At 45.2% G+C, this 25,063-nt stretch overlaps 1 protein-coding gene across 1 annotated transcript in view; it reads left to right on the top strand.

Moving 5' to 3' along the window:
* Window positions 1-24,692, top strand: part of LOC134301466 (testis-expressed protein 264 homolog) — a 28,246-nt gene extending 3,554 nt beyond the window's left edge. The window contains exons 2-4 of the mRNA XM_062986160.1: window positions 3,042-3,263; window positions 21,734-21,908; window positions 24,430-24,692. Of these exons, the coding sequence (XP_062842230.1) occupies window positions 3,042-3,263; window positions 21,734-21,908; window positions 24,430-24,692 (660 nt within the window). The remainder of the gene's footprint in view (window positions 1-3,041; window positions 3,264-21,733; window positions 21,909-24,429) is intronic.
* The last annotated feature ends 371 nt before the right edge of the window (window positions 24,693-25,063 follow it).

Genomic DNA, 25,063 nt, shown 5'->3' with positions numbered 1-25,063 from the left:
TCTTGGCTCGTTTGCAGAGGCGCCTGGAGCAGCGCTGCCAATGTCAAGGTTGGAAATGTCCGAACCCCGGTGCTATAGAGACTTTGGGAGGAGAGTAAGAGAGTCTAGAGGAACAACGAACTCTTCATGGACGAGGGATTCAAGCTGCCCCGCGGCTCTTTTCCTAACTAAACAAGTCAGCACAGCTGAGGAGGTGGAGGATGGAGAGGAGAATCGTGAACCTTACGGTTCTTATGGCTCTTATTTCACAGTGGAAGTCAGGAGAAACCCCGCCCCACCTTCCCTTCCTACGACACGGCTAACTGTGCCTGTTGAGCACCCGGCCGGGTCGGTGGCACAGCTGAGGTTCGAACCCGAGAGCTCTGTGGCACACACGGCTATGCTGGCATTCCTGCTGTCGGACATTAGCCAGTCACGTCCATGCAGACGCCTGACAGGTTGATAGCACTGCTGAGATTCAAACCCTGATAAGATAAAAATTTTATTCTGACTGTTTCTGTTATTTGGAGTTTAAACTTTATTATTAAAATAAATACTTGTAATTAAGGACTAGTATTTAATTCATCTTTTTCTTCTTGCTTTTGTTTGATCTGTTCCGACACATGACAGTTCTCGATCCCTCCGAATAAGTCTGAGGCTGTTGGCTGCATTTCCTGCATTAGCTAAATCTGGCGTGTTCGGTGCAGCACCACGTTGCTAATCGCTCCGCTCTGTCAGTCAGTGCATGATGCGGAGAAGCACAGCGGGACGCTCAGTCGGCGAGCTGTGGAGTTTGGCTGCTGTCGGACCCGGTACGAGTCTGTGCGGAGAACAGCGGGGCAGGTACTAGCAAAACGGCAGATGCCGGTTTTGGGATCGTGGTCCTGATGTTTACGTTTAGAGAACAGCAGAACGGGCTCAGCTGGACTTCTACAGATGTTGGCATGACTTTAACTTCACTGTGAATCTGATTAAAGTAAAATTTATTCAGGAGAATTGGATACAAATCCTGATTTATTTTGCATCAGAAGTGTAACTATCGTTCATTACCAAAACAAAATAAAATCTGGTCCCACTGTGGTTTGCAAGATGTAACGTAAAACTTCCACAAGGGGGCGTTCATGTGCAGGTTTATTTCTTGTTTGCGCTAGTTAAAATTGATTGATGATTTATTACCATCTTATTTTATTTATATAGGATTGTCCCAGGTTTAGGGAATGTTTTGACGTATAGCTCAAAGAGAACTAAACTTTCTGCCCCCCTACCCGTGTGTGCACGTAGTGGGTCAGGACACTACAGCACCCCTCTGCTAGGAACGGCCGAATCCAAATCACTGTCCAAATCCCCTCACAGGAACGTGACAAATCCCCCAGACCTCGGCATCCAGAGACGTGGCGGGAGGAAGGTGGAGCAGGTGGAGCGGTCACTTCACCCCTCCTGCTCCATGATGAGCAGCTGGTCCTGGTTCAGCTCGGCTGGGTCCGTGTTTCGGCCGAGACCTTCTGTCGCGGGGTGCTGAGCTCCTCGTTACAGCGGACCCAGATGGTTCCTCGTACCTGAGATATTAGAGGATGGATCCAATCGCGGGGGTCTTAACCAGGAAGTGAAAGAATCATAGAACTGATGTCGTTCACTGGAGAATGTGAGCAAAGCAAAGCCAGAGCAGAAATGTTTAGATATATATTTATTTATTTTAATATGATTTTAACATCTTGTTTTACACACTTTACTGCACTTAAAGAAGTGACGTGTTGCTCCTTTAGCTCTCATGCTTCATACATGTTATGGTTCCCTCTCTTTCACTTTAAAGAGACCCGATTTGGACACCAGCTCAGGGACGTCAGTACCATCTCTCTCAGTCTATTCGTAGGTGGATCTAAAATATCTAATAAATGAAGCTTTCTTGCCAAGTGTTGATAAATATTCGTCTATTATTAGCATGATTCCGTGGCGCTTGACCCTAATCGCTGTATCTTATGAGCTGATACGTCTGACAGAACCACTGGAGGACTCGGCGGGGAGGAGAAGGAACGAGACAAACGGCTGCGCTTTAATCGGAACGTTTCCCAGCAGGCCTGGATCATAAACCATCAGTCATGTGGAAACAGTAACGTCTTTACCTGATTTACTCCACCTCACACGGTCCAGTGACCCAGATTCCACACCCCCCTGTTATCCAAGTGATTCCGGTTTGTGAAGGTATTTGACGGCACTACCGGTCACTTCTGTCCTCTTTACTGCCTGATTTCGTGTGTTATCTTTATCCTTCCGTATGTGTCGTCGTCCGGCAGACTCGGAGCAATTACAGCTGTGGAATATGGTCGGTTTGTGCCCCCCTCCGCCTGCCACCTGTGCCCGCTACATTCCTTTATTAAATCCTGCCTGCGTTTAATATATTAGATTTCCCTTTCGGTTGGAGCGGCTGGTCCTCATTAGGACACTTTTCCCTTTGTGACTCATCCTGTGTGTAAGTGTGTGTGTGTGTGTGAAGTGTTTGGGCCTCAGGTGGGTGTTGAGAGGAGGTAGGTGAGGAGGAGGAGGAGGAGGAGGGTGGCTTTACACCTGAGAAGAGTTCGGTTAGGGCTGATTCGGGAGTGTAAGGAAGGAAAGGCTCGGCTAATTGATTCCTCGAGGTGAAGAGCTCCGCTCTGGTGGTTGAGAGGTGCTCAGAATTTGGAGATGTTGAAGGAACTGGCAGGTCAGAATGTGTCTGACACTCTTCCGCTAATGATACAGACTAGAAAAAAAGGCTAAACGCGAGAGTCTCTTTTCGTTGGTGTATGTTACAACTTAAAATACTGGTTGCACTAAAACACGCTAGCCTACCAGCGCTTACATCACGAGCTTGCAGGATCAATCTCAGCTCGGTCTGAGCTCTGCTACCAGCCGGCCGGGCGCCTACATACAGACACAGTTGGCTAACGTTTGCTGGATAAGAGGGCCTAAAGGATTTAAACCCCAGATTGTGATCAGAGTCTCAGATTAGCACAGAAAGTAGTGCAAGGTGACAGGTTCATTTTAACTAACATCCTCTGTGTTTTGGCTGTTTCTGTGTCCATCAGGTGACCGCTTCTAAGTGCCGGTCTGCAGTGGGCACTATCCTGACCGAGGGTGACCAGAGACCCAGCGTGGGACAACAGGAGCTCTACAAGAAGTTGGGCTTCCAGATCTTCACCTTCCCTGAGGTCACCCACGTGGTGTCATCCTGTTTTCCCTACAGAACTCCGCTTTCGATTTTCCTTGGGATGCACACTGTCTACCCTCAGCTGGACGTCTACATTAAGGTGAGCGGTAGGATTAGCTGTGTCAATTCTGCTATCATAACTTTCTTGCTGCTTGCACCACCCCTGAGGCCATCGTGCTCCCCTTTCAACCCCCAAAAACAATCCACACGGCTCTCAGCTACAGTCACACCAAAATGCTCAAGCTGCTAATTGGACATAAACGTCAACACTGACAAACGGAGGTTGAGTGCTCATGACATTCAGAGCATTAAAAGGCTTTGAAAGGGCTTTCGGTCAAATTTATATTTTTGAAAGCCCACATGTGGACACCTGGGGGTCTGTAAAGAATCATAAGAGAGAGAGTTCTCTGTCCCGGCTCTATAGAAGCGCAGTCGTCTCACCGATGACCTTTTCACAGCCGTTTGTGAGTGGCGCTTTACTTTAGAAGAACTAAATTCCTTTTATTCTCTTATCTTTTTTGCTTTTCACCTGCCAGAAGTGAAAGGGAGCCGTAGTGACACATTTCAGCCCATAACACACAGCCAAAGAGACAAAACCACAGTGTTTTTGTGTTTTATTAATAAGCAGGACACGTTAATAAACACTAACAGATATACGATGTGATTAATACAGAATATCAGAATATAAGTAAAGTTTTTGCTAGTTAGTGAAACAGATCCACAGTAAACATCCAGTAGACTGACAGCTTGGTTTGTGCCCAGAAGATGCCCAGAGGCTCTGATATACCAGGCCAGCTCGGTACCCTGAGTTACCATTAAGTGCCTCTTCCCTACATGCCTGTTAACACTGTGGAAATCCTGGTACGACACCAGTCAGTGGTGTAGTGTATGATTTGTGTAACACCTCGTAGACAAACGTGTGAAAAACAACAAGTTAACTAATTTATCAGCGCTCTAAAAATCTCTCTGATTATCTCTAAGATCCATCTGTGGCAAAATGTTTCCTAATTTTAAAATGATTCCTGGGTTATGCTTGGTGTGTGTACCCATGTACTGTATGTTTGTGAGTGTATGTGTGTATATTTTGTATTATTTGTGTTTGTATGTATTATTCTTTATGTACTTATGTATGTGGGTGTACTGTATGTGTGTGTGTGTGTCTATTTACTGTATGTGTGTGTATTTACTGTATGTGTGTATATATGAACTGTATGTGTGTGTATATGTATATATTTGTGTGTATGTATGTCCTGTGTGTGTGTATATATGTACTGTATGTATGTGTGTGTATGTATGTACTGTATATGTGTGTGTATGTGTGTTTAGATATATATATTAACTGTATGTGTGTGTACTGTATGTGTGTATGTATGCATATATACATATGTGTGTATGTGTGTATATATGAACTGTATGTGTGTATGTATGCACTGTGTGTGTATGTGTGTGTACTGTATGTGTGTGTATATGAACTGTGTGCGTGTGTATGTACTGTATGTGTGTTTACTGTATGTGTGTGTGTATATTTAAACTGTATGTGTGTATGCATGTACTGTATGTGTGTGTGTGTGTATATATATGAACTGTATGTATGTGTACTGAATGTGTGTGTATATGTGTGCATGTATATAAGATGATAAAACTTAAATTGGTACTCAGATTGTGATGCTGGCCATTAAAGCCCCGTTATTTTTCGCCCCTCTGTTGCCATGGCTGCAATTTCCTGCCTCAGGAATGAATTTAATGTGGGAGAGTTCAGGTGAAACCCCATAATAATCATCTCCATCATCTACTGTAACCGAGAGGGACGCGGGTTTTACCAGTTCCATCAAAATATAAAACACATGAATGAGTTTGATATCAACCAGACTTTCCTGCTTCATGCGGAGAGTGGCAGAGTGGATTACCACGTGTAACTAGAAGGTTGTTGGTTTGAATCCCAGGTTTGCCATGCACCCACACTCTCGGGTCCAGGTCCTGCACTCTGACCTAAGCTTCCAAAGAAGCGTATCCAAAGAAGCTGGGATATTCAGAACAAAAACAAACAAATAAAAGCGGTACCAAGGTTGCAAGTGCTAACTAAACATGCTAATTAATAATAATAAATAATAATTACTAATTAACCCGAACTGATTAGGCGTTTTTGGCAGTAACGTGTAGCATCACTGCACTTCCACTCGGCTTTTTCGGCGTAGAGAAAAGCAGGACCTGTCAGTTCTGTCAGTGAAAACATGAATAAGAAGCAGTTTTTCATCTTTACATTCTGCTGCAGTCCAGGTCCGTCCGTACGTCCATCTCTATCTCTCTCTCTCTCTCTCTCTGTCTCATGATTTCCATCCGTCTGTCTCGTACCCTTCTCCTCTCCACCCGTCCCTCCCCCATCCAGTGCACCCTCGGTGGGGTGAACACAGAAGTTTGTTTTGGAGAAGGAGCGAATATCTTCTTCCCCCAAATGCCACGGTGACATTTCGGCTCGATGGCTGGATCTGGGCTGTAGATTACAGGGATAGGATGACAACAACATGAAACACGCCGTCCCGCTGGCCGCCTATCAAAAGCCTCCCGATGCTAATAGACCGTTAATGCCACGCGACGGGAGAGGGACGCGTGGGCCGGACGACGCGATTCGTATCGCAGACGCTCCGCGTTCTGAACCCCGCTAGAAGAAAACGCCGTATTTATAAACTCGGAGCGCGATCGTCCGCGCCAGACGTGTTGTTTTATTGGCATCTAGAGAAGTCATGGTGGAAAGCAGGGACAGGGATGTTTGTTTTCGTTCGGTGGGAGGAACATGAATCATGAGGAATCATTCCAAGCACAAATGTCAGCTTTTATTTATTGTAATTTAAAGTCTTGATGATACTAATTACATCTGGACACTCCAGGCTTTATGATCAGCAGGTTTCGGCTCATTTTAAACCCTTAATGATTTGATATTAGTTTATATACAAAATAAATGGCACGACGTGAAATCTTTGGCCAGGAGCAGAGCGGTAGAGAGAACAGAGTGGCGACACTCCCATAGGGAACCGTTGGAAAGGGGGCGGGACATTTTTTCTGCCCAGCTTCCGGGTTGTGGAGCTCTGTATAGTTCCAAACAACCCATAGAGCCCCATTCATTTCCACTACTTATCAAACATTTTTAGCTGTATGTTGCTTTGTTTTAAAAAAATTATGAATTTAATGTCATTAATATACTTAATACTGTTATTGTTTAGCATTTGCTCAGCACTAAATGTTACATGTTTATCTTAATTAATAGGTATAACCCAATTTAGCTTAGTCAGTTAAGCTTAATTAATGACACACGAGTCTTTTCACCTAAAATGAGTTGATTAATCAAGAGTCTTGTTACAGAAATGATCATAAAACATTAGAACCACAATAAATCATTATACTTTTACTTTCATACTTAAGTACATTTGAAGGTAAATTTAGTTTAGTACTTTAGTGGAGGTAAAGAGTATTTTTACTTTTACTACTACTTTTACTGGAGTAATATGTTACCTTGGATATCTCTACTTTAACTCAACTACATGGTTTGTCTACCTTGTCCACCACTTACATTAGACAAAATGAACTAGTGCATATTCATAATGAATTCATTAATGTATTACATGTAGGAATCAATTATTAATCACTCATGAAATAAGAGATGAATGAATGCTTTTTCATGTACCTGCACTATAATGTTTTTGGTACGGTAATGTGTTTATCAATCTGTTCATTCAGTGCAGGTAAACCTTATGAATCCAGCACATGACTTAGTGTTTAGCAAAAATGATTATTATTATGAATCCTCAGGAAAGTGAAGGGAGATTAGTTTATGCAAAAAACAAAACATAAAAAACTTTAATGTCTATACTGTATATTGTCTCTACTACTTAAGGATATCGCATTATGTAATGTATGCTAATATAATGTACTGTGTGTTAACAAGAACGACCTATTAACAAGTCATTATAAACATCAATCTTCCACTTTATATACCAAATTGACATTAAAGCAGATGCAGTAAATGTAAACGCAGTTGAAAATACCCAGAAATTGTACAAATGTTTATTATTTGCCGTTTAATATTTCATTTACTGCTGCCTGTCCCATTTGAGAACATGACAGCGCCGGGTTTGTTTGGAACTATTGAGGGTTACATGAACCACGTGACCGCGTAGCGGCGAGATCAAGGAGTGTCGCAACTCTCTCTATCTACGGCTCTGGCCAGGAGGTTTGGCATTCCTCTCAACCCTGCTGACCAGTGTGACACTCATCGGGCGACTCCAATCGGGTGACGCAGCAGTAAAACACACTAACCCACCAGTGCTGAGATCTTGAGCTCTCAGGGTCGAATCTCAGCTCTGCTATCAGCCAATCGTCTCCTACACGGACACACGATTGGCCGTGGGTCTGTAGGGGGAGGGACGACGGGAAGGACATTTGCTGGAGCAAGTGCGGCCTCTGCTGACCGGTCGAGGGCGGTAAAGATGGGGTTATTAATTTACTTATTTATTTATTAGGATTTTAACGTCATGTTTTACACTTTGGTTACATTCATGACAGGACAGGTAGTTACTCATTACACAAGACACTGGGAGAACATGCAAACCTTTAATTAGGAATCATACTCAGGACCTTCTTGCTGAGGCGAAGCAGGTATGTAGATATGTAGAGCTGGTGCTTAGATTAGATTCAGATCTGGTAACTAAGCAGTCAATTGATTCATTATTTATGGAACCAATTTATAGAACCATGCTTGCTTATTTTGGAGAGCTTTGTTGTTTTTCTGACTCACAAACATGCCAGTAGGTGGAGTGTCTCTTCTAAACAGAATGCCTTTATTTATCATATATGCATATACACATGTACAGTAGAAAGAAATTCTTTTTTGCATATCCCAGCTTGTCTGGAAGTTGGGGTCGGAGCGCAGGGTCAGGCATTGTCCGGCGGCCCTGGAGCAGAGAGGGCTAAGGGCCTTGCTCAAGGGCCCAACAGTGGCTGCGTGGCAGAGCTGGGATTCAAAATCTCAACCTTTCATTTGTCAGCCCAAAGCTCTACCCACCAGGCCACACTGTCCCCAAATCTCCACCGTGTATGAATGAGTGTGTGATAGTGAATTGGCACCCTGTCCAGTCCTTCCAACCCTCTGTCCAGTGTTACCACATGGTCCAGGGTAAAGTACCTACCGTAGATTCATGTATTAGGATTTTGTTAGATACGGTCAGTGGATTGAATGTTTGGTTTCAGTGAACAGAATCAGTTGGGTCAGACGGAGTCTCAGCCTTTAGAAACCCAGCAAAATAAATCGACCATGTGTTTAAATTTATAGGCGACAGGCAGCTCAGGGACATGAGCCTCTGACCTGAACACTGACCCGTGCATCCAGCACCACCATGAATGCCACTGACCACCCTGATCACTGACACGAGACAGAGAGAGCGTAGCCTGATCATTCCAGCACATGTATTTCCCAGCATTTGGACTTTCTGATTCTGAAGTAACATGAACACCCTCGTGGGCGGCATGGTGGCTCGGTGGGTAGCACTGTCGCCTCACAGCAAGAAGGTCCTGGGTTCGATCCCCAGGCGGGGCGGTCTGGGTCCTTTCTGTGTGGAGTTTGCATGTTCTCCCCGTGTCTGCATGGAGACACTGAGTTGCCCTATGGGTGTGTGTGTGTGTCTGCCCTGCGATGGACTGGCGCCCCGTCCAGGGTGTTACTGTGTGCCTTGCACCCATTGAAAAGCTGGAATAGGCTCCAGCACCCCCCGCGACCATGATTGGCTAAGCACTTAAGAAAGTGAGTGAGTGAGTGAGTGAGTGAACACCCTCGTTCACCAGCTAGTTTGGTGTAGATCTGTAATCCAGCACCTGCACTGAATGAGACCTCAAATCCAGCTTTCATCCAGCTAAAATCGGACCTGCGTTCGACGACACGACACCTGTGCGTCCCCGCGTGATGCCGAACCGCTAATTATCCCAGAAAAACCGAGCGATGCGCGCAGCACCGGCTCGTGGGAAGGAAGTGCGTGACTACAGGTTGTCGATACAGAGCGCAGCGCCGGAGTTCAGCGCCTGACAGTTTGACAGTTACAACCAAGTCGGAACGGATCCCGACACCACGGAGACGTGGATCATCTGCTCGCAGAGGCTGTCTGAGATCCAAGTGCTTTCAAGAACGTCAATTTTATTATTGTATGTTTTATACACTGTGTCAAAAAGTTTGTGAAGAACATTCTGACACCTGAACGCTGCATCCAAAATAAAGACCAACTTTCTGAGCCTTTTCACTTCTTGAATATCTTCACTGTCAATCGAGATGCATTTAAATACCAAAATAAGAAAGGAATTTATATCATTTATATTAGTAATTTACCATAGAAGTCTCTGGATACTGGCACCCAGGTGGTGCAGCGGGATTTTCTCTGTAAGCTAAGCCGAAGTACTGGAGCATAAGAAGGGATTGGTGGTTTAGGCAGTTTATTCCATTTGTCATGGCAGATTCTCTCAAGCTTTGGGTTAAGTCTGGACCTGGTCTGTGCTGTCCCGTCTCCACAGTTTGGATCTGTGGGCGCATCCTGGCAGCATTTATCCGCCCCTTGATTCTCAACCCGCCCCCGTCCCTGCTGATAAGAAGCACCAGCATGATAACGATGCTGCCACCAACATGCTTCACTGTAGGCATTGTATTAGCCTGGTGCTTGCTGTTCTGACCGAAGCGAGCTGTCATGTGTCTTTTACTTAACGATGGTTTCAGTCCTGCTTCTCTACAATAAATCCCTGAGCTGTTTTTGTCCGTTCTCTAATTCTAAATCGTGCTCGTAAACACGGGCGTGTTGTTTGTTTGCTGTTATAAAACCTTCACGCTCTGTATTTCTGGCGGCGGTAGGACGGTGAACATTCTCAGCGTGTGTTCGGTCCTGCTGAATCTGCAGCTGGTAGCGCCGTCGTTGGCGTGTTGGACGGACTCCGTGCTACGTCCGAGTCCGCCGAGACATCCAGCACAGCTGCACAGCCTGCGGGCAGCTGAAGGGTCGCGGGGCAACGCGGCCAGGAGGATCGTGGTAAAGGGCACTGAAAGGTCACCGGCGTAACCTGAAAGATTTCGGGGTAAAAAGGCTGCCAGGTTCACTGTGTTACTGGGTGAGAGCTGTCTGAAACTGTGTGTGTATCACATATAAGTGGTGTGAGAGTGTGTGGGTGTGTGTGTGTGTGTGTGTGTGTGTGTGTGGCCTTTGCTGTTGCCAAGCAGACCTAATGGTTGTGCCACTCCTCTCCCCAGACAGTGTGCTGCCTGCTCAACCATATGGCCTTTCTGACACATAGCCAGACCTGTAGCTTCACACACACACACACGCACACACACACACACACACACACACACATGATCTGATATGCTGTTACATGATGCTGTTTCAGGACAAAACTGAGACAGAGGTGGTTAAGGTGCTGGTCTAGTAATGGGAAGGTTGCTTGTTAAAGCCCTACCACCACCAACCGGCCACTGTTGGGCCCCTGAGCAAGGCCCTTAACCCTCAATTCCTTGCATTGTTCAGTCATTCAGTCAATTGTTAGTGGCTTTGAGGTTTAAGTGTCTGCTAAACCCCATAAATTATTGCAGGCGTATGAGATTGTTGTACGTGATGCCAATCTAACGTGGCATGTTACCCAGGTAACTCTGGTAACCAGGTACCCAGTCCGTCTATACATCCTCTTCCAAACGTGCGTGTGTAGAAAGCGATATAAGATAAAAGCAGGAGGGAGGGTGTGTGGTCAGACCGTAGGGGACCGTGTCCGTGACCCGCCGCCGTCCCGAATCTTTCCGCAGCTCAAACATGACTTTTGTCCCGTGGCCTGGGGGACCCCGGGAACATTTACACCGGGTAAATGCCACATTTGAATGCCATCGATTAGACGGCGAGCAGACGGCGGGTTGAATTAAGGAGAACGAGGACACGAGGGGGCTTTTGTTCCGCTCGCTAAGCTTTATTTAGGCGGGTTCATCATCGATTACAGTTTAAAAAAGATGTTAGAATTTAGATGGGAGTCTAATTGTCTGTACCTGCCCTGTGAAAGTGTGGAGCAGGAGGATGCTGAGTCGAGCGTGTGACGAGGGTAGATGTCCGTTCTGGAGTGATGCCCCTTACCCCTCCAAAGGCTCAAATCAGTCAGAAAAAAACAGGTTTGCCATAAATGAAAGCTCATGAAACTCCTGGGTTACAGGGACTAGCTTTCCACAGTCAAGTGAGCTTTTTGGCCCCTTGGACACTATTCAATCCTGTCCATGCAGACCTCGACCGGCCAACAGCACAGCTGAGATTCAAACCCTGAATCCTCAGAATTCAGCAGTAGTTGGCTAGTGCACTAGTGTAAAAGGAAAGTACAAATATTAAGAGAAACAAGAGCACCAAGCTTCCCTACAATCGTCTGTAGTGTGCGGTCAGACTTCCGAATCCCCTCCGCGCCGCTCGTGACTCTGGGATGGACAGCAGCCAGGATCGGCCACAGCGTCGTGTGTTTGTGTGCTCATGGAGGTGTAAATGAAACAGAGCTTTGACCTCTTGAGGTGCAAATGAACTGAAAGTAAGTTGAGCAGATCAGGATCCATCACACACACACACACACACACACACACACACACTGTCAGCATCACCGGTCCAGAGATTTGCACACATTAGTTTAATTACAGTGGTAATGAATCTAACAATTATGGTGTTTAATTGTAGCCTAGTGGGTAGAGCTTTGGGCTATGGTTGTGTATTCAGCCACAGTTGGACCCTTGAGCAAGACCCGTAACCCTCTCTGATCCAGAGGGGGCCGTACAGTGGCTTCCAAACAATCTGGGCTGTAAATGTACAGATGATGAATAAAGTCTTTCTAATTATATAACTTCATCTCTTGAGAATTAACAAATGGTGATCAGACAAAACATGTATTATAAAGCTACTTTAACAGCTTTTTCTTCTATTTAGAGTGAAAATGCTGTAAAAAATGGCAGCACACGAGTTAAATCCTTCCATGTAATGTTACAGCCGCTATAAATTGTCAATGACTAGTAACAAATGATCCACAGCTAGATCCAGTGTCCAGGTTCTCCTTTTTACACAAGTTCTTGTTTTGCCCTTTAAATGTTCACTAGAAGCACACGGATCATTTCAGTTTGTTTGTTTGTGTGTGTGTGTGTGTGTGTGTGTGTGTTTGTGCCCCAAATCCCAAACGTTAAAGTGCATTAGTGCTGATGTGAACGGTGAGACGTACAGAGCTGAGCTTTTGTTTACTGATCAGCATGCAGGGTGCTGAAAATGATGCTGGATGCTGCAGTTGTTCAGCCTCCTGCCTGCAAACCAGGAACGTCGTGGAACCTTTTATTTCATCTCTGCTTCGCGACACGAGCTGAGAGTCCATGAGAGCGCGCTCTCGACGCACATTCAACCCCCAAAACGAAGATTTTCTAATACAAGCAGAGGCTCCTTCGTCTCTTAAAGAACACTGGTGCTCATTAAAGCTGCATAATTCATCCGTAATTACTCGTAATGTGATATATTAATATTTAAGTCTGGTCTGGGCTCACTAATCGGCTGTTGGTTAATTGTCAGTGCACGATCTGCAGGGACACGAAGCCTGGTGCATCCGAATCAAAGCTTTCCGTCTGTAACCCGAGCGAGATCGAAACTGTATTGGTATTTAGTACCTTCAGTTTATTTTAAGGTTGTTTATTTTACTTTAAACCTAGTAATACTTAAACTTATTAGGGGTAAATACCCCGCTGTACCCTAAATGACTTTTAAAATCATTACACACACACACACATCTCTCAAAAAAAATGAGAAAATACACTGGAACCTCGACTTAACAGACTAAAAGGGGGAGTACTGGTCTGTAGAATGCATCCGTAACCATAAAACACAGAGATAGAGGCGAGAACAAAGCGAGCCTCCCGGCAAAATACAACCTAATACTTAAGTAAAGTCTAGCAGACAATCACCAAACTACTGGTCTTAGTCTGCTTAGTCTGCAGATTTTGTCTGTTAAATGGAGGTCCGTTGTGTGTAGCGGGTGCACCCTATGGTGCAAATGCATTTGTAGTGTATGAAAATGGCGCCCTACGTACCATTAAAATTGAGTGAATAACATTTATTAACATCAAGATGATGCAGGCGCCTTTCATAGCCTCCCTAATCGCCAGACGCATCATCAGTCCACCTTGATTTTCTAAACAAATGCATGCGAACCAGTCAGTGCTTGTATATCAGCATTCATTACGGATTAACCCTGTTCTGGAGGCAGAGGGTGACAGAACCGCTCAATATTAGCTCCTTTATTTTAATATATAGTAACAGATTTCCATAACAGTCCACATATTTTTGGTTATTACTAAAACGAGCGCTCTTAGTTTTTAGATCCCAGTGCTTTCTAGGTCTCCGTCGGTCACAGCAGTAAAAGGTCGGCTTAACGCACTTGAATCGAAAGCGCTGACTGCCCGATCCCGCGTACACGAACAATAAAGCACCTGAGATTGGCTGGTGTCACGCTAATCACCACCGGGCGAGAAAAGTAGGCCGTCGTTCCCACCCAGAGAGCAGGTCCAATTAAACCCGGGGCCAATTAATTCCTGGACTCCCGCATGGCCGTGTCAGTGTCACCGTTTAAACTCGCCGTGTCCCAGCGATAGGGTGAATTCTAAATTTAGTTTAACATTAGAAAGCGTACGGCGTAACCGACTGAATCACTTCCTGTAAAGCTCCTAATCTGCTCTTTCTCAGGAGAGGAGGAGCAGGAGGAGGAGGAGGAGGAGGTCCTGGCCCCGCGAGATCCAAGCACATATACTGATTACGCTTCTATATAATGAACTTCACTGCTACCTAAATTGTAACCTATTTTTAATTTTTTATGCTCAGTCATTTGAGTAGGAGCTCATTTTATTCATCTTTTCATTTACTATATATAAATATACATATATTTATACATATACACATATATATATTTTTCCTTTCATCTGCCCCCTGTTAAGGGTCGCCACAACAGGTCATTCATTATGCGGCATGACGGGCGCGGTTGGCATTTCGGATTCGTGGCTTGGCGAGTGTAATGATTTGTGCTGAATCCCTTCAATCCTCGCGGTCCCACTTTAATAATAAACGGCTTTTATTCCTCTATCTTCTCCTCCATCTTTGGGATGTCTGAGGATCTAATCTCCATGGAAATCCATCCTGACCGTTACCTAGGCAACAGGCTGTACTTCAAGCGTCCCTGTTTCCTCCGCAAATTCGTCGTGTGTGTCGGGGTTTAAGAAGTGATATATCTGAGGCTCGAGTAGCTCATCGACTCTTCGAGAGCTTCCGGAGTGGAAGCGCTTAGTGGGAGTCCAAACTCAAGATTTCGAATCAGTCGACCTTCAAGAGCAGTAAAACGCCCCCCGGTTTGTTTTCTTGTTTCCCTCTTTCTGTCTATCCGCCTCAGACCGGTTTAATCCCCGTGTGTGACTTGACTCGTGTTTTACGCCTCGTCCGAGCACTTGTCAGACAAATTCAATTACGTTTCCACGGCGCGGAACGGCGGCCTTGTTTTTCCGAGAGCTGTCGGAACGGCCCGGCGACCCGGCGAAGCTCCGCTCGGAGATACGCATGCAAATGAACAGGATTTCCACCGCCTCTCTCATCGCGCCTCTCTCCTGATGAGGGATTTTCACACAGAAGCAATTCAGAATGCAATTTGCGGGCAGCCGAGTATGAGAGGCCGGATGGGACCGGAGCGCGCGGGGGGCTTGGAGGAGCACCAGGGCTATTTAGCTTAAGAAAATGGGTCCTGATAAAAGGAGCGCCGAGACTGGCACTGTCTTTTTCAGGTCACTGACTTCCCTGTAGAGAGCCGTTTTGGAGCGGTAAGCGCGGGGCACAACAGGATGGGAGGAACTTCAACTGAGTTTTTAAGGAAGAAATGAGACGGCGAGGCTTGGTGGGGGATTTTTTTTGTTTAAGGCCCGTCAGAGTAGGTCTCCTGTGTGACCCGTCTTTATACAAAGATAATTACTGGCAGGCTGGTTAAATCTTGAATGAATGGTTCTGTCATGAGGCCCAAAACGCAGCGACACCAGCCAAAATGGACACGACTCTCAGGCGCATTCACATGACAGGCTGCAAAACCGTGTGTGAATCTGAGCTGAATCTGCATCAGTCAGATCCGGTGTTACAGCTCCACATGTATCTGTGTTTATCTGGATTCTCCTCCCTGTTTCACTTTTAAACTTGTGTTACAGCTCGAGCTAAAACGCTTCTGGTTCAAAATAAAGCTTAACGTGGTTCAATGTAGTAAAAGAAGGAGACAGGAGCACTAAACTTCTCTTCATTATTACTGCTCAGAAGTTCCTCGCTCAGCCTGAGTTGCTTCTACCGCCTCATATCAAACAGTTTGTCTCATTGGAGGAGCTTTGATAGAAAACAACGACACAGCTGACGCAAAAACGGTTTTGCCGCTTCTTATGTGAGTGCGCCCTTAAGGTGACTCTCTGCCAAACCCTTTGAGAAGCCGCCACATTAAAAAAATCCATTTAAAAATCCAAGTAATTCCCAAAGGGGGCACATACTTTTCCCTGCAGCTGTAAGAGACTTACACTTTTTATCGGTTTTGAGACAAAATCGTCTTTAATAGCTTTTTTAGACTAAACCTGTCAAGTAGCAGCCAGCTCCAGCCAAAAGTAGGCTAGAATGACACATGATCAAGTCCCGGACCTATTAAAGAAATTAAAATTCACTCCTCTGAGTCCCGACAGGAGCTCTTACGAAAGCACGCTCAGCCTCGTCTGACTCGAGTCGGGCGTATTTTTAGAGGTTCGGTGTCCGTTAATGGGGAGGACTGTCAGGCGCAGCTGAGGCGCGCTCTCCCCCTGTGTTTTTCGCCGGACGTTTGACAGTCGTCAACCCCACGGTCCTGCGAATTACAGTCTTTTAAAGACAGAGGAAGTGTGAGTCCGGGCAAGTGGGAATTACAGTCCGGGGCAATCAGGACGCCGAGGCTAATGTAGGCTTTCAGCTCTGATTGCTTCTCTGTTCACAGCGTGTTAAGCAGAGATGTGGCCTGATTTCACTGAACGGTTTAGCGTTCGCGCGTCTGCAGGTGTCTGAGAGCACAAACACACAAACGTTTATTTACATCGAAATAAAGTGTTTACATTAAAATAAAGCGTTCTTGTGTGTGAGATAAATACTGTAAACACAATCTATAGATGTGGTTTCCCGGCCCAGGAACACCAAAACGTGTGTGTGTGTGTAGGAGCGAGATATTAATACACACGGTACATGTAAGGTGGAGAGGTTGTGTGTGAGCGCTAAATCAGACCCGTTTTTAGACGTTTCTCCAAGTACAGCATGTGTGTTTAATTTAAAAGAAAAACATGAGATGTTTCCGCCCCTCTCCCGACCCCAGTCTTGTTCACGAGATCCACAGGAAATGGAAATTTACTCTCTGAGAGACAATAAATAGAAATAATTCATAAATAAGTTTCATTACTTCATTATATCACTTTAATACAGCGGTCAGAGTCATTTCATCATTTACATCTCATCAAACGCTAACACACACACATATAAGCACATACACTCAAAATCTCATACACACAACTACATACACGCAAGCTCACACACAGCCACATACACACACTCACAAAACCTCATACACACAACTATACACTCACAACCTCATACACACAGGATCATACACACACAACTACTGTACATACACACATTACTTCATACACACACAAGCTCATACACAGTGAAACACATACATTCACAACTATATACACACACAACCATATACTCAAAACTTCACACAAGCTAATACACACACATACATACCCTACTACATACACACACAACCATATACTAATACAACCTCATACACACACACCTACACGTAAGCACATACTCCAAACCTTATACACACACAACTACATACACACACAAGCTCATACACACACCTACACACAAGCTCATACACTAACCTATACACACACAAGCTCATACACACACCTACACATAAGCACATACACTAACCTATACACACAGAAGCTGATACACACACAAGCTCACACACACACAACTACATACACACAAGCTCACACACAGCCACATATACACCCCACCTTATACACACACTACTACATACACACACTTACACACAACCTCATACATACTCACAAAACCCCATACACACAACTTCATACTCACACTTGAAACTACATACACATACACACACATGACCTCATACACACACCTACACATAAGCACACACGCTCAAAACCTTATATACACACACAACTACATACACACACATACACAAAACCTCATACACACAACCTCATACTCACACATACTCATACACGAAACTACATACACATAACCACACACACTACAAACCCCATACACACAAGCTCATATATAAACTCATACACACACACACCTACACATCACCCCATATACACACATAATCCCATACACACACAACTACATACATACACACCTACATATACTGAAAACCTCACACACATGACCTCATACACACATGCTTATACACAACCTTATACACACACACACACACACACACACACACACAGGACTCTGCGGGAGGTTGTCAGTGAGAATAATCACACGCAGCATTAATGGCGTTTCTGTAATCAGTGTTAACAGATCTACAGAAATCCTGAAACAAATCTCTCGGCTCTCAGCTCTGATTATTTCATCAAGTTCCAAAACCTTTTAATGACACCATTTCACCCCCTTCCCCTTCACCCCCCTGCTGGGTCTGGAAGTCAGCGCTGCCTCGTTAAATCGGCGTCCTCACTGACTTCACATGGCACCAGTTGGTCGTTTGGTTCAGGCCTGGTTTACCAGTCTGGTGGATTTCCCACGACCTTTCTCGATCTGGATTCTGGGAAGCTTGTTTAGGATGTGCAGCTCCGACTCAGCACTATTTTTTAATGCTTGGGTCTTATTATTTTTCTTCTATAGATTTGTTCAGTTCACCCAATTGATTACAAACGGCTCCTACGACTTCCCGAAACCAAAGATAATACGTATGTAGCAGACGTTTTAACAAATAGGACTGAATTGTGACTGAATGCAGACAATTAAGGGTTAAGGGCAGTGTTAGACGGGCAGTGGTGGGGCTTAAACTAGCAACCTTCCAGTCTCAAGTCTGCTACCTTAACCTCCGATCATAAGCTTGTTTGACATTCTGCTAGAAAACCATAGACGGGAATATGGAGCCGTTACTATCACAAGGTATGTATCTGTGGGAATTTGTGCCCATTCAGTCAAAAAAAGGCATTGGTATATTGAATAGAACTGCAGTTAAAAGCAAGTATTATTTATTTACTGAAATACTGACTCCCATAGGATGCCGGAAAATAAGGAACCTATCCGAGCTGATCGACCCCGTTTGATTTAAATGTAAATGATTTTTCACCTTAGCAACACATTGTGTTTATAAATGAACAAATTAGCCTCCATTTTAAAGAAATAACTAAATAAAATAAAGCGCCTGGTTCAATAAATCCGCCGAGACTCAGTTAAACGTGAGCGACGAAGTGCTGAAGTCTGTTTAATACAGTCACAGAGCTGAAACGGATCTTCTAACACCAAATTACATCTTTATGCATGACGACGGTGTTGGGTTAATCAAATCTAAGATGAGGAGACCGCGTCTCTCTCGCAGCACGTTCAGGCCTGGAATACTTGTCGCGTTGATGAATATTTATGACCCAGATGTTTGTGTGTCGTGTCTGTGGGTTGTTCTGTGTTGGTATTGTGTAAAACAGTGACAGTATTGCAGTGCGTTCTGGGTTTATTTTGGAGAATCTCAGCATGCTGCAATACGATTCTGTTGGTAGGTAGTACAGATTGAGTGTAATTTGGCAGAATTGGTCAAATCCTGTAAATGTGGGTGCAATATGGGATGAATCCTATTCCTAGAATGCACCCTAATCCAGTCGGCGCCAATTGGACTTCTCTTTCTCATCGTAGCCGCCACTTTTACCCCCGATCGAGGATGGCCGAGGGTGTCACCGGCCTCCACTTCCCCATGCAGGCACCTTGATCGGTCAGCCCCGGCACCAATAAACCCATGTTTTAGCCACAATCGCTCCCCCTACAGACACACAGCAAATCGTGTGTCTGTATAGGCGCCCGGCAGGGTGATAGCAGAGATGAGATTCTGACGGGAGAGCTTAAGATCTCAGCACTGGTGGGTTAATGAGTTTTACCACTCTCTTACTCTGCATGGCGATGTTTAGTTGTGCTAATAAAACACTTAAATCAAATAGCCAATGAAATATTCATAACCAAAATAGACACGTTTATTTTACACCCATCGGCACTTTCATGCTGCAGAGTTCAGCGTCGGTGAACCTGAATTCTTCACATTAATCAATAACAAAACTGAGCTGCTTCTTAAATGCTGTTCTGTATCGTAGCGCTACAGATCCAAAATTAAATGCGCACTAATTTTAGCCGCGTGCTGGATGTTTTATATAACGCTTCCCCTCCGACTCTACAGAATCCCACACAAAAACGCTGGACGATGTTTTTTATAGGTCAGGAGGGTTCATCACTGCTGCTGCAAATGTGAGCTTTGCGATATGTGCAAGAGGAGCATTTTGAGACTCTGTACGCTATGTGACTCTCCGTGAGACTCCATCTCTGGCGGGTGGAGAAAGAAGCGACCTGAGACTGCACCACATGTCGTCATCACTGACCTTTTCAAAGCTCCTCCAATGAGACGAACTGTTTGATATGATGAGGTAAAAGCGACTCGGGTCGTACAAACAAAACTTAACGTGACTTATTGAGCTAATGACTTATGAGCAGTAATAATGAAGAGAAGTTTAGTGCTCCTGTCTCCTTATTTTAGTACATTAAACTATTAAATTAATTATAAGCGTTTTAGACCGATACATGTGGAGCTGTAACACTGGATCTGACGCTTATTCCACACAAATGCAGATTCGTCTCATAATTGCACTTTGATGACGTTTTTGATGCCTTCTCATGTAAATACGCCCTTATTTTTAGTATTAGCAATATTGGTAACACATGAAGATGTTTTTAGATCGTAGGACCTCTAAAGCGCAGTTCATTCAGCTGTTATTAAAGAGAAATAAATGACATTCAGTTCTCAGATCAGTACCAGGTTCAGAAACCCTCACACAGATGCAGCGTTTTTACCAAAATATCCACGGTTGATGTGAGGAATCCCTCACGCCGTGCCGAGCTGATTAAAAACAGGATCATGCACACGGGCTGCAAGATCAATAATAATAATAATAACAAAAAAAAGCCTGAAGTCAGTTTATCAACGTTCTTTCATTTATCTTCAGCTACCAATTTAACCAGGAGGGTAAAAAACACCCTGTACAGGAGGCTGCTTTAATGCAGGGCATCACACGCCCACCCAAGCACTTATTTACCCCCAAGGGCAACTTATAGTGGCTGGTTTACCTTCTGCATGTTTTGGGAGGTGGGTGCAGGGTGATATTCAGTGTGTGTGTGTGTGTGTGTGTGTGTGATGTACAAATGCAATATCCTCTGGGCCAAACTCTGCGCATGTGAGAGCCTGGAGACCCGGCAAAGAGGGTTTATTACCCAGGGGATCCGAGCGAGGGGGCGCAAAGACGTTGGGGGGTCTTTGAAGGAATGTGAGACGGATACAGAGATAATAGTGTTGAGGTGAGGGGGAGGACGCGCTCATTAATGCAGTTTTATCAGCTCATTCTTTCTATTTCTCCTGCTCGTTACTGACTTGCGTATGAATATTTATAAACGTGGAGCGTTTCCATCGTACACCTCACTCCGACACCTGCCGCTGCCTCCTCACACCGAATAAATCACTCGTTTACACCAGTCAGAAATGTAGTACTGATATATTTTCTGTGCCTCTACATCTCAACCAGCATGCATGGCTGGCTTTTTCATAGCAGAGGTTAAAATAAATGCCTGACGGGTCGATAGCACCACTAAGATCTGAACCCCGGACCCGCAGATCTCACTAGCAGTGCTACTAAAAAGGTATCTGACCAGGGATGTCCAACCCCTGTCATACACACTGCCTAAAAAATAATTGGTCGGCCCCTGCCCACCCTGGAGGACGTCTTCAGAACTCGCTGTCCAAGCAGAGCCAGAAGGATTCGGAAAGATGCGACTCCCCCCAGACACGATATCTTTTCTCTGCTTTCTTCTGGAGGGTGTATTAGTGTCCTAAAGACAAACACCTCCAGACTCCAAGTGCCATGGTTGTATTAAATAAATACTCAAGGGGTCAAGGGTCAAGAGAGGCTTTATTGTCATTTCAGCTATAGTGCACATCGGAGGGAGTGTTTGTGAGTCGCATGACATGTACACCCTCCTTGCACACTGTCTGGGTCCCCGGAAGCAGATTGGCTACACTACATTGAGAGAAAAAGGGGGGAACATGCAAAAAAAAAGGTGCAATAACTCATTTCCATGTGTATGCGTATGCACCGGTGTATGTTCTTATATTTTCTATTTTTTTAAGTTCATTGAATTTTATAATTTTATCCTCTGGCAGAAGAGAAAGCTGTGCGCTCACCCCTTCCTGGAGATCTACAGCAGCCGGCTCATCCACTACATCCGCCCGCTGGCCCGACAGAGCCATTTCTACGTGCCTGAGGTCAGGGGGGCTCCGAAACGACAGCCGGAGGAGGAGGAGGGATCGGAGGAGGACGGGAGGACTGACATCACAGGTAGCTTCCTAAAATAGATTCAAACCTGGTCTTAGACAGTTCTTGAGAAATAAACATTGCAGTGCATGTTTTCAGTGAAGTGGGGGGACTGGGTGGGGTGTGTGTGTGTGTGTGTGTGTGTGTGTGTGTGTGTGTGTGTGTGTGTGTGTGTGTGGTGTTTCTGGAGAACCCCAGTAGTGCAGCGTGATGAAATGAAACATGGCTGCTCATTTCATGTCAGTGTGAGTGAGAGGTTTGTCAGCTAGTCCCAGCAGGAGCGGGAGGATGTGTTGTACACACCAGCTGGCCCGCTGTGTGTGTGTGTGTGTGTGTGTGTGTGTGTGTGTGTGTGTAAGGCTATCTAATATGACTGAACGTTTTGTTGGTTCACCTGGTATAAAACTGATTTGTTAAACATTGATAATTTATTCATTCATTCATTTATGGTCTGTTTTACCACCACGTTACACTGGTCAGGGTCTTGGTGGGTCTGATTTATTGGGCGAAAAGCGGGGAAACCCAAATGGGTCGCCAGTCCATCACAGGGCACACACACACACACACACACACACACACATTAACCTGACTGCAAGCACCTGGATAAAACCCATGCGAACACAGGGAGAACATGCAAACTCCACCACTGAAAGGACTCAAACCCAGGCCCTTCTTGCTGTAAGGTGACGGCGCTACCCACTGAGCCCCCGTGATGCCCTGCTTACCATTGTACCAACATACAAGCTGTCCATGGAAACTAAATGGCTCTCTGTCATTCTGATGTTCACTAGTGAAAAGAGACTAGTGTTTTGGACTGTTTGAGGGCAGTTCTAGCCTAGCGGTTAAGGTACTGGATTAGTAATTAAAAGGTCGCTGGTTCAAGCCCCACCACTGCCAGGCTGTCACCGTTGGACCCTTGAGCAAGGCCCTTAACCTTCAATTGCTTAGACATTATACTGTCTCAGTACTGTAGTGTGTAGGTGAAGTGAATAACACTGATTATCTCTTCATCACGGCACCTGTTAGTGGGGGGGATATATTAGGCAGCAGCCCTTGTGGGATGTTTCTGGTCCTCAGTGGTCAGTATCTAGGAAGGAACGGTGGTAAACCAGCGACAGGGTCATGGGCGGCCAAGGCTCACTGATGCACGTGGGGAGCGAAGGCTGGCCCATGTGGTCCGATCATCCAACAGACGAGTTACCGTAGCTCAAACTGCTGAAGAGGTTCATGCTGGTCCTGATAGGAAGGTGTCAGAATACACAGATCATCACATTTGCTGGGCTGTTTTAGCGGCAAAAGAGGGACCAACACAATATTAGAAAGGTGGTCATAATGTTATGCCTAATAAATGCTGAAAATGTGAATGTTTTTCATCTGGAAGGTTCACATCTTCATTAGAGAAATAATTCCTCACAAACACGTATCATCTATACATTAAATTGTTCCATCACAGGTATCAGCGGAAGTGTGGAACTCATTTTCCTGCTCTAACGTCAGTCTTGCTGAACATTTCGTCACCAACAATAACTTTTCCTCGACGTTACCGAGTTCAATTCAGTAACACACTGTATATAAAACACGCTGTCGTTGCATCACTGCAGCTTTTCCTCAGACGTCTGATTGATTCGGCACTTAAACTCAAATCATAGATAAAAAAGTCCGAGGAAAGAACCTCGGTGCTACAGCGTGAGTATCTGAATGAGTCTGAACCCCACGGCTGATCCTCATTATCATTCTGCTCTCAGGTCGACAGCCGTTCTGCACGTCTCTGATCCGGCTGCACCACCGTCTTTCTCTCTAATTAAACCTCGTTAATGTGACAGTGTTGTTTATTTAAAGCTACGTAGAGCTAATTAGATGGAAAACTCTCACACGCAGACGTACGATCATCTGAAGAGATCTACAGGCGTCTCAGATGGGTGTGAACCCTGTTTTTCTACCTGCTGATCAATTCATGAAGAAATATTTTGCGAACCTTTTTTAATGAATGTGTTGATTTGATAAACAAGCTCAGCGTCTGTGTGATGTTTACTTAAATATAATTGCTTAAGGCAGCACGGGTGGCACGGTGGCTCACAGCAAGAAGGTCCTGGGTTTGATCCCCGGGTGGGGCGGTCCGGGTCCTTTCTGTGTGGAGTTTGCATGTTCTCCTCGTGTCTGTATGGGTTTCCTCCGGGAGCTCCGGTTTCTGATGAATCTTGTGTGAGCTACCTGTCCTGTCATAAATGAAACCAAAGTGTAAAACACGACGTTAAAATCCTAATAAATAAATACATTTAAATAAACATGATGCATAAGATTGATTATAAGAAATAAACGATGTGCTGTAGTTCTATATTTTATTGTGGGCCAGGTTAAAGCACTGACAAACTTAATTCTGCTTTGTTTGAGTCAAAAAAAAGCCGCTGGCATCGAGCACTGTAACGTATGTGCTGCCAGACGTAGCATCTGTTGGCGTGATTAAATCAGAAACGTGGGAATTTAGATTCCTCTTTTAATGTTTGAGTTAAATACTAAATATTTATCTCTGTGCGTCTGTGTGCAGGTGGAGACTCCCACAGCGAGTGCAGTTCTGTCAGCCGGACGCCCCCCTCACACAGCAGGGGATCGTCCCTGTGCCCGTCCGTCACGTACCGCGAGCGCAGAGACTCGGTCTCGGCGGGTTCGGACCGGCGCAGGAGAAGCTCCAGCACGTCGTCTTTCGAGGAACTGCAGCTGGAGACGGGGGGCGCAGTTACGTCCTACGGCGACGGCGGCGATAAACTCGGCTCTCAGGACCGAGGGCGTGTGGTGGAGGGCGAGGAGTGAGGGGGAAGCGCTGGTTTAGGAAGTTCATTTTTTATCTGAATAGTTTCTTATAAAGAAGGATTGTGTTTTTTAGCTGACATTGGTTCCTCGTAGTGAAGTTTATTGATTGTAGTTCTCGTTCATCTTTTATTTATAGGTGCACCAATCCAACAACATTAGTATTGACATTAGGAGCTCAGATTAGACTTGGTCCACAGTGTTTTTAATGCAGGGGCAGTTGGGTAGCGCAGAGGTAAAACACGCTAGCCCACCAGTGCTAACATTTCGAGCTCGCAAGTTTGAATCTCAGCTCTGCTATCGGCCAGCCGGACGCATGTACAAACAATAATTGGAAGGGATGGAGGGGATTCCTCATACCTGCTGCAATTACG

The sequence above is a fragment of the Trichomycterus rosablanca genome, chromosome 24 (assembly GCF_030014385.1).
Source record: "Trichomycterus rosablanca isolate fTriRos1 chromosome 24, fTriRos1.hap1, whole genome shotgun sequence".
Classification (NCBI taxonomy): domain Eukaryota; kingdom Metazoa; phylum Chordata; class Actinopteri; order Siluriformes; family Trichomycteridae; genus Trichomycterus; species Trichomycterus rosablanca.
The sequence above is the reverse complement of the archived record's forward strand: the minus strand, read 5'-3'. Positions and strand labels throughout refer to the sequence as shown.